At 35.8% G+C, this 11,456-nt stretch overlaps 1 protein-coding gene across 1 annotated transcript; it reads left to right on the top strand.

Moving 5' to 3' along the window:
- Positions 1-2,715: 2,715 nt before the first annotated feature.
- LOC138336741 (pre-mRNA-splicing factor 18-like) lies at positions 2,716-10,719 on the top strand. The gene is made up of 5 exons (XM_069286291.1): positions 2,716-2,816; positions 3,140-3,280; positions 4,178-4,249; positions 6,655-6,810; positions 7,437-10,719. Exons 1-5 carry the CDS (start codon positions 2,739-2,741, stop codon positions 7,524-7,526), a joined length of 537 nt encoding a protein of 178 aa, XP_069142392.1. The 5' UTR covers positions 2,716-2,738; the 3' UTR covers positions 7,527-10,719.
- The last annotated feature ends 737 nt before the right edge of the window (positions 10,720-11,456 follow it).

Raw genomic sequence — 11,456 nt, 5'->3', positions numbered from 1 at the left:
CCTGAGTCTGAGAAAATTTCTTTTTTATATATGGATATGAAGGATTGAGATATTCTACCCTTGGAGTAAAACGTAGCCTGGGATTTGACAATATTGTGTGCCTCTTGGGTAGAATATCCCTATTCTTCATATCCATATATGAGAGTCTAATCACTGTAACACTATAATAATACAGTATCAGGTAACAGGCTAGCCACTGTACAATACTCTTACCTATCACAGTCCTAGCTTAATCTTCATGAAGAATCTTTTGCCATAACCAGTAAAACCTGCCTTAGCGACCACCTCTCTATAAAGACCACCGACTTAATAAGACCACTTCCTCAGAGCCAATTTCAACACAATTTGCTCTAAATATATAAATTCAAATTTTCAAAATAGGTTTAACTTTACAGTGAAAATCTGCCTTAGCAACAACCTCTGTATAAAGACCACCTGTTTAATAAGATCACTTTCTCGGGGTCAATTTCAACTCAATTTACCCTGTGTATAAATATCACTTGGCTAAAATTACCAAGAGTGAGTTGGATCACAAGGTATAGTCCACCGTAGTGAAACTAAAGTGTGATCAAACTTATTTTAGTTTCATGTTGTGAACATGTTCACAGAAACAAGAAATTGTAATGTGCTTGTCTTATTGACTAGAGCTCAACCAACGCTTTATTATTATTGGTTGTTGCTTACACACATGTTTAATCTCAATAAATAGAACAGCATGACCATAGTCAATAGTCAGTGATCGAACTCACTCCAAATATCTTGGTCATACGTATGGTCTTTATAGTCAGATCATTATCAGGTAAAAACAATATACAGTTTTTATTTATTAATTTCCAACACTTTTACAATGTATAGACTGTCACTCTTACATGTGGTATACACATTCTAAAATGAGTTTCACAAAACATGCACATAAAACTCCAAAGTTACTGACCAGTACATTCCAAAAGTCCCTCGAATATTGGAATTTCTCGATTTTATCCACATACGTGTACTTAGGAAAATGATGTGCATGCATAGGCTTATGTGCTTACATGGCAGCTATGCGTCTGCTTCCCCCAGGATATCCCTCCCTTTATTTCCCTCCCATGTATAACCTTACCCAATATGTGGGGAATATCCTTTGAGAAACTGCAGCACCGGTGTTTATCTGATTCTCCGAGAGAAACTCAAGGTCATAAGGGTCAAACAGGCTAAAATCTTTAAACAACTTCTTGTAAATAACCTAAAAGCCCAGGGTACTGGATATTTGACCTGTAGCATGCTGGGATGAAGGGCTACAAAGTTTGTTCATATGAATGGCCTTGAATGAAGGTCAAGGTCACGGGGTCAAAAAGGCTAAAATATGTGTTAACAACTTCTTCTCAATAACCAAAAGGCCTAGGGTACTGATATTTGATCTGTAGCTTGCTGAGATGTAGGGCAGTTTGTTTGCATGAATGGCCTTGACCCTGATTCAAGGTCACAGGGGTCAAATAGGCTAAAATCTTTAAACAACTTCTCTTAAAAAACCAAGAGGCCTTGAATGCTGATATTGTGTTTGTGACATGCTGGGATGATGGGCTACCAATTTTGTTCAAACGAATGACCTTGAATAAATGTTAAGGTCACAGGGGTCAAATAGGTTAAAATCTTTAAAGGACTTCTTTTGAATAACCGAAAAGCCCATGGTGCTCATATTTGGCCTGAGCATGCTGGGGTGAAGGGCTACCAAGATTATTCAAATGAATGATGTTGACCTTCATTCAAGGTCACAGAGGTTAAATAGGCTAAAATCTTAAAACAACTTCTTCTCAATAACCAATAGGCCTAGGGTACTGATATTTGGCCTGTAGCATGCTGAGATGAAGTGATATAAATTTTGTTTAAATGAATGACCCTGACATTCATTCAAGGTCACAGGGATCAAATAGATTAAAAACTTTAAATGAATCCTTCTCCATAACTGACAGGCCCAGGGTACTGATATTTTGCCTGTGGCATGCTGGGATGAAGGGCTACCAAGTTTGTTCAAATGATTGACCTTGACCTTCATTCAAGGTCACAGGGGTCAAATAGGCTCATATATTTAGCAACTTCTTCTCAGGAACCGAAAGGTCTAGGATGCTCATATTGGGCCTGCTGCATGCTTTGATAAAGGGCTACCAATTTTGTTCAAATGAATGCCCACCTTGACCTTCATTCAAGGTCACAGAGGTCAAATAGGTTAAAAAAAATTTAAACAACTTCTTGAGAATAACTAGGAGGCCTAGAGACTTGATATTGGGCCTGTGACATGCTAGGATGAAGGGCTACTACATTAGTGTGTTCAAATGAAATACCCTTACCTTCATTCAAGGTCACAGGGGTAAAATAGGCTTAAATCTCCAAAACACTTCTCAAGAACCGAAAGGCCCAGGATACTCATATTGGGCCTACATCATGCTGGGATGAAGGGCTACCAATTTTGTTCAAAGAATGCCCACCTTGACCTTCATTCAAGGTCACAGGGGTAAAATAGGTTGAAATCTTTAAACAACTTCTTGTGAATAACTAAGAGGCCTGTGACATGCTGGAATGAAAGGCTACAAAGTTTGTTCAAATGAATAACCTTGATCTTCAATCAAGGTCACAGGGGTCAATGGGCCAATATATAGCGGTTATATGTCTTTGTTTCATTCTGTATCCGAACTCAGGTGACTGTTCAGGCCCATGAGCCTCTTGTTTTGACATAAGTGTGTAATTAATTACATTTTTAAATGTTTCAGAAAATGAGTGATGAAATCGGAAAAAATGGCAGCGACAGAGATCAAGAAATTATCTTACAGTTTTTGAAGGTAAATTATAGTAATGTTAATTTAATAATCATTCATTACATATTTTAAGTATTCCTTGATCAAAAATGATGAAAAGGTAGGCTTTTCTAACATTCATGCACTTACAATTCAATAAATGTTACATGACAATAAGGCTAATGATGATGTGTCTATCTGAGTGTTATTGATAGAATTTGACAGAATGTTTCAGCTATCTACCAAAGTTGTATTTGTCCATTTACTGGGAATCAAGGCTAAACATACCACAGCCCCCACCTCCCCCCACCCCAATACCAAATACACACAGAATCACTTTTGATAACATATTGGCTTTTTCTTTTCAGTTTATTTTGAAAAAATGGGGTGATGATTTAAATTGTCGAGATGAAGAAAACAAAAGATCAAGAACTGGAAAAGAGGCTAGTGCCATCCATGCGCAGACCGTATCTTATCTCAAACCATTGTTTAGGAGTCTCAAACATAAGGTAACTTACACCTCAAGGGTCAAGGTCATATCTTTCCAGGGACCAATACATAGAGATTGAAGGTCATTTTTGCCTGAGGTCAGTAAAAAAAGTCAAGGTTGTATTTATCAGGCTTCTGTGTCAAGGATCTAGGTCATTAATGGGACTCATTCACGTACCACGTGATACCCGATAACGTTTGTGCGGGACTATTATCTTCAGTAGTGATGGAACGTAACTCTTTATATTTACATATGCCCCTTTATAGTCTACGGGAGGGGAGTTGTGTTCAAATTAGCGTTAAGGCAATGATGCATGAATACAAACCCAGGGCAGGATTGGACTACTTCTAGTTCATGCTTTGGTAAGATTTTGCGTCATATGATAATCTAAATTTACTTTTAATTAATTACTTAATTTAAGTTTTACCTTTTTATATATGACATATTTGCTTTGAATTCATGATATACTAAAGCAGATTTCGGTCTTATATTGGTCTGGAGACTGATCCTTACGATGACAAAGTAATTTAATTCCCCAAGGTCATCAATGAACATTGAGTTCCATGATTTGGGTTGTTCTCGTGTAGATTAAAAATTTCTGTGAATGTCATAATTATACAACAGACTAGTTTTCAGCTCATCAGACTCAAACGTTGTGAGCCAGTAATAAATGTATGGCACGGTAATTCAAACTTGTATCATGATCCAAAACTGTTTTGAGATGTAATAAGTAAGTATTCCTGTTATAATCACTGAAAGGAAGATTATACATGCCTTCTGGGCCTCTTGTAAAAGTATGATTTGTAACTGCTGTGTGACAATATGTAAGTTTATTTCAGATTTCCACAAATGATGAACATAAAAACTTCCCGACTATCAATTATGTCACGTAAACAAATATTTTATACTTTTTCAGACAATTGATGAAGATATTTTAGAATGTTTGGTGGACATTTTAAAGTTTCTTTTGGATAGAGATTATATAAAGGTAAGTCTTTGTTGTTAATTTGCTGTTGTTGTCACTATTCTGTTTAAATATACTGTATAATACAGGTAATTAAAGAAAACTAGAAATTCTGACTTTTAAGTTACTTAAAATTTCATCTCAGGTGACCTAAAACAGAGATTCTGGTTTTTAATTGTCTTTTAAATTGTCCTTCTTTGTGTGTACGTAAACAATTCATACATTTGAGGTATTAAGTTTTCCTGCGGTGATGAGGTCAAGTTTACAAATAATTGATATATGTTTTAGATTTTTCAGATTATTTGCAAAATTTTGAATTTCTTGAGTGTTCATGGGGTCTTAGATTAGATCTGGGTTTTTTTCCAATAACTTGAGTGTAGAAAGTGACCAGATTCAGTGCGTATGATTACAATTTGTACATGTAAACATTGGCGGATTTCTTTTGACATTCCTTAACATCGCTGGTTTGCCCACGTTAATTTTGCAATGAAAAGTATAGTAAGATTACCAAGATAAATCTAGTTTTCAGCGTAGACAGGTTCTGGATTATACAGGTTTTAGGTACTATAGTTTATTAATAAATGTGCCGGGACCACAAAAATTAATTGGTATGGACAAGTTTCCTGTTTGTAGAGTTCACTTTTGACAAGTTACACTGTATTATAATAGTACGAGGGGTGTTCCAAAATTATTGTTACTTTGGTGATTTCTCTTTGATATAAGTAATTCTGATCATTTTACTTTGCCCTGTCCCATGAAGTACTCCCCCTCTGCATTTATGCATCGTTTCAACCGATCGATCCACTTTTGGAAACAGTTTTTGTACTCTTGAATTGGTATACTCATTATAAGATACAGGTAAATGGCAGAGCAAAGGGCATTTCTTGATTTATATTTTGTTCCAGACAGGTGAAATTTTAGTTTGTGGGACAAGAAAAAGTCACAGGGGGCCAAGTCTGGTGAATATGCAGGGTGGGGGAGGACAGTGACCTTTTCTGCCTTCAAAAACTCCGTTACAAGTGCGCCTTGTGTGCTGGCGCATTATCATGTAAGAGCCTGAGGTACTTCAAACCTGTCTGTGGGTGGCGGCGTTTGTAGACTTTCTTAAGTTTTCAAAGTACAACGTCTCTATAATACTTCGCTGTGACAGTTTTGCCTTTTGGAACAGGGATTTGAATGATTGGACCCTTGTTATCAAAGAATATCACATACAAAACCTTCCTTACGGTGCGTATTCTTTTAGCAATGCTAGGGCACCTGGCGTTTTTGTTTGCCCAGATTCGATTAGAGCATTTTCTTTTGGGTTCGAAAAAATACACCCATGTTTCATCACCTGTGACCAAATTATCAAAAGCCTTTTTGCTGTATTTTGGGTATTTCTTCAATAAGGATTTGGCCTTGTCAACCCGGGACCTCTTTTGGTTGTCAGTTAGTAAATGGGGTATCCCCCTGGCATTGATCTTGCCCAGCTTAAGATGTTTCTTTAAAATGCAATGAATATGTGCTAAAGACAAGCCTGTCATTATAGCTAACTGCTGGACAGTGTACCTTGCATCTTTTTCAAGGATTTGCCGAATTAGTTCAATGTTATGCTTTGTTATTGTTGTTGCAGGGCGACCTGTGTGGGCAGCATCTTTAAGCTGCTGGTGTCCCGACTTAAATCGAGCAACCCACCTACAAATAGTCATATATGACATTTGACCCTTCCCATATATATCGCACACCTCACGATGAATATCCACCGGCTTTAAGCCAAGTAGAGACCTACCTTTGATATAGGCCTTAATTTCAATTACGTTTTCAACTCTCTTGCCAACCATATTTGTATAGAGTGTAACGAGTGCGCTACAAAACAATGTACACAGCACCAAGGTCAGTGTAATTGTGAGTGAGATATTTACCTATATCATACTTCAGATATCACACTATCGCCACGAGGTAGTTTTAAGCCCATTTAGCACGATTTCCACGAGATATTGCGCAAGTAACATTATTTTCGGAACATCCCTCGTATGTTACGTGAATTGAACTTGTTTGCGAAACTAGTCCTCTGTGACATCAGGGGCTTGAAGCATTTGGCTAAAAAGTGTCAAAATGACCTTAAATTTCAAAGGTTTTTTTTAAAGCTGCTAATGGCTGAGCAAAGTGGCTTTATTAAGATATTGTCATGTTGAACCAATTTCCTGTTGATGCGTGCACATCTCATTACTGACTTCCACTATTGATCGTTCGCCAGATAAATAAGCAACAAAATCATGGCACCATTCTGGTCTTATACTTATATTTTTGGAGTTCTCTAATAGAAATGGGATTTTCTAGTCTGGTCACATGCTTACATTCAGGCCATTAAAAGTGAATGTATTGATTTATAATTGATAAAAGAAAGTATTGATCTGCATTATTGTATCTTATACAATGTTCTTTTTTAGGCAAATGATGCCTATCTGGAAATGGCTATTGGTAATGCACCTTGGCCTATAGGTGTAACTATGGTGGGTATCCACGCCCGTACAGGTCGTGAGAAAATCTCCTCAAGGAATGTGGCACATGTGCTTAACGACGAAACACAAAGAAAATACATTCAGGTAAATTTTCTGATTACTGGAGCTGAACAGCATAAACATGTGATCTATGATAAAATGGAAACTAGTTAACACATGTCAGTCATATAATTATACACTGAGCTGTGTTAATTTGTCTCAGACTGATTCACTTTTGTGACCTTGATTTAAAGTCAGACATCAACTGACAGTACAGTTACCTCAACACAGAGGTATACACCCTTGACCAACTTTTGTACCTTTGTAATTATAATATTAAAAGAATTTTCGCACTGTTAGTACATGTTATCAAGTTTGGCTTTTTTTTAGAATAATGACATAATATGAATGGCCACATTTAGTGAAAATGAGTAATTGTCAACGTTAGGTAACATGCTGATGAATTTATTCTTAGACTACCTATAGCATTCAAAACTCAAAATTAATGAAACAATAGCAAAAAAAAAACCAATTAATGAGATTTAAATTTTAAATGACCTTCATAAAGCATTTGCTATATTACCTGGTAGGTATTGTTAAATCAACATTAATTATTTGCTATTCTGGATTTTCCATGCATTCTTGATATAAATGAGATATATACTGTAACCACATCATACAAAGCCTCATACACAGGTTCAAAATTCCATACTTTGTTATTTTTTTAACAGGCGTTGAAGAGGTTGATGACCCAGTGCCAAAGAATATTTCCTACGGACCCTTCCCGAAGTGTGGATTACAAGAAAGATCTAACCATATGACAGAGAGAATTCAGCCTTCATCTAAGGTGTGGACTACAAATATTTCCAGAACTACCTGGAACGGCAAGAAATATTTGATCAGATTCCCGGCCACAAAACTATCAGGAGAACAGATCCAGATATTGCAAGGACAAATACATCATGTTGATAATGATGAGTAAATCACAAAACTGAGTGGGACTTCTTGACAAATATTTCCTAAATTCCTTCATGAAGTTTGGTGAACACGAAATCTGTCAGAACTGGATAATAAGAGATATTTGAAATCTGATTTTGGATTGAAAAACACAAACCTATATGACAGAGGCAAGGAGTATTCTTAGGATTAGTCATGAAAAGTGAATAAAATGTCTATTGATCTTTATGACAAGGAAGGTGACTCCAGATTCACATTGTTATTGACCAACATAAGGAGTGTTAGATCTGCATAGCAAGCAAGGTAACACTAGTGTTAAATTTGGGCTAAATGACAAAGTGAACATCATGTTTTATTATCCCCGCTTTCTTTGAAATGGGGGATATTAATTTGGGTTTGTCTGTCTGTCTGCATGTTTGTCTTTAACACGTTTCCGTGCAAAAACAGTAACAAATGTAAACCGATTTTCTTCAAACTTAGTGACAAGGTTAAATGCCTTAAGGGCTCGGCCACGTTCGATCGCGACTGTCGATGGACCTTATTTAGCGGAGTTATGGCCCTTTCAATTACTTAAAACATTATTTTCTGCCATTTCCGTGCAATAAGTGTAACAAATGTAAACTGATTTTCTTCATACTTAGTAACAAGGTTAAATACCTTAAGGACTTAGCCAAGTTCGATCGCGACTTTCAAAGGACCTTATTTAGCGGAGTTATGGCCCTTTGCTTAAATAAAAAAAAGTCAGTTTCTGCCACTTCCATACAATAACTGTAATAAATATTAACCGATTTTCTTCAAACTTGGTAACAAGGTTGAACTTGGTAACAAGGTTGAATGCCTTAAGTGCCTGGCCAGGTTCGATCAACTTTTTCAGCAGATGTTATTTATCAGAGTTATGGTCCTTTAATTTACTAAAAATGTCATTTTTCTGCAGTTTCTGTGTAATACCTAACAAATGTTAAAACTTGGTAACAAAGTTAAATGCCTTAAGGGCTTAGCCAAGTTTGATCGCCACTTTTGGCAGATCTTAATTAGCAGAGTTATGGCCCTTTGTTTGATTTAATAAAAAAAAAAAAGTCATTTTCTGCCACTTCCATACAATAACTGTAATAAATATTAACCAATTTTTTTCAAACTTGGTAACAAAGTTGAAAGTATTAAGGGCTCGGCCAAGTTAGATCGCCACTTGCAAGGGACCCTATTTAGCAGAGTTATGGCCCTTTTAATTTAATAAAATATAGTCATTTTCTGCCATTTCCCTGCGATAACTCTAATAAATATTTACCAATTTTCTTCAAACTTGGTAGCAAGGTCAAATGCCTTAAATGCCAAGTTTGATAGCCACTTTTGGCCAACATAATGTAGTGGAGTTATGGCCCTTTGATGTACTAAAAATGTCATTTTCTGCCATTCCCTGTGTAATAATTGTAGCAAATGTTAACCGATTTTCTTAAATGTTAGTATCGAAGTTTAATGCCATAAGAGCTCAGCCAAGTTTAATTGTCACTTTCAGCGGACATTATTTAACACAGATTATGCCCCCTTCTTTACTAAAAATTTCATTTTCTGCCATTTCCATGTAATTACTCATCTGCTTAATGTAATTACAGGTATGCATTATTTACACGATGCTTTCTTCAATCAGTTTCCTTTACCCCATAATACTTGTTTTATCATAAAATAACTAATAAAACATCTTACTTCCAAATAAGACTTCAGTTTATTTTTTCATGTTTCAACCAAGGTTAAACCTAACCTCAATAATGTTTACCTGCAATATGTCCTGAAAGGGGGATATGGAAGTTCAACGAATTTGCTGTTTCTCTCGGAGAATCAGATAAACACCGGTGCTGCAGTTTCTCAAAGGATATTCCCCACATATTGGGTAAGGTTATACATGGGAGGGAAATAAAGGGAGGGATATCCTGGGGGAAGCAGACGCATAGCTGCCATGTAAGCACATAAGCCTATGCATGCACATCATTTTCCTAAGTACATGTATGTGGATAAAATCGAGAAATTCCAATATTCGAGGGACTTTTGGAATGTACTGGTCAGTAACTTTGGAGTTTTATGTGCATGTTTTGTGAAACTCATTTTAGAATGTGTATACCACATGTAAGAGTGACAGTCTATACATTGTAAAAGTGTTGGAAATTAATAAATAAAAACTGTATATTGTTTTACCTGATAATGATCTGACTATAAAGACCATACGTATGACCAAGATATTTGGAGTGAGTTCGATCACTGACTATTGACTATGGTCATGCTGTTCTATTTATTGAGATTAAACATGTGTGTAAGCAACAACCAATAATAATAAAGCGTTGGTTGAGCTCTAGTCAATAAGACAAGCACATTACAATTTCTTGTTTCTGTGAACATGTACACAACATGAAACTAAAATAAGTTTGATCACACTTTAGTTTCACTACGGTGACTATACCTTGTGATCCAACTCACTCTTGGTCATTTTAGCCAAGTGATATTTATACACAGGGTAAATTGAGTTGAAATTGACCCCGAGAAAGTGATCTTATTAAACAGGTGGTCTTTATACAGAGGTTGTTGCTAAGGCAGATTTTACTGTAAAGTTAAACCTATTTTGAAAATTTGAATTTATATATTTAGAGCAAATTGTGTTGAAATTGGCTCTGAGGAAGTGGTCTTATTAAGTCGGTGGTCTTTATAGAGAGGTGGTAGCTAAGGCAGGTTTTACTGGTTATGGCAAAAGATTCTTCATGAAGATTAAGCTAGGACTGTGATAGGTAAGAGTATTGTACAGTGGCTAGCCTGTTACCTGATACTGTATTATTATAGTGTTACAGTGATTAGACTCTCATATATGGATATGAAGAATAGGGATATTCTACCCAAGAGGCACATAATATTGTCAAATCCCAGGCTACGTTTTACTCCAAGGGTAGAATATCTCAATCCTTCATATCCATATATAAAAAAGAAATTTTCTCAGACTCAGGCCAGACATTTTGTTACAGTTTTACAAATATGATTGCCCGCCATTTTGAGAAATAAATTCACAGAAAACCATGACTACAAGTATATATTATCCTTACATGAAAATTGTGTGATCTTTTTAATGCAAATCACATTGTTTGCATTCTTTATTAAAACCAGCAACGTTTCTGAAAATAACAGTTCAAATTATCAAGAAAATAGTAATTTTGTTGATGCAGTACGTGACATCACAAGGCTGTAGTACATGGATAGCCATGTAACACAGCCAATCAGGCAACATGAGTGTTACCTGGGATAAACCAGTATTACAAGCGTAGGTATGAAAGAATGTGTAAGAATCACTAAAATGTGTGTGTACAGCTGTATACTACTGTTACAGGAAACTGCCAATCCTCTTTTCTTTGTAAAATCTAGAATTCAAAGGAGAAAAAAATGTCTACCATTGTCAGGAAAATCATTAAAAATAGCCACATACCTTTCATGCACTTAAGATATTTATATTTTTTTCTCTCCTTACATGACAGTAAAACTGGTATTTGAAGACTGGTATTTATAATTACCTATACATGCAAAGTAAAGATTTTAATATGAGTAATACAACTACACTGTAGTTTCAAACTATTGACACCAGGTTTGTTTAAGTTAAGTTACAGTGTTTTAATTTTTTTAAAGGACAATATCCACATTGGTATTACATCATAGACACATGAGACGGACCTGCTTTTACATAGAAACATTCTTTAACTTGTGCTATTTCAAGTGTTGGCAACAAGGAAGTTACAGTCAACCATGGAATGTAAACTTTGATTAGA

Source organism: Argopecten irradians, chromosome 12 (assembly GCF_041381155.1).
Source record: "Argopecten irradians isolate NY chromosome 12, Ai_NY, whole genome shotgun sequence".
Classification (NCBI taxonomy): Eukaryota; Metazoa; Mollusca; class Bivalvia; order Pectinida; family Pectinidae; genus Argopecten; species Argopecten irradians.
The sequence above is the reverse complement of the archived record's forward strand: the minus strand, read 5'-3'. Positions and strand labels throughout refer to the sequence as shown.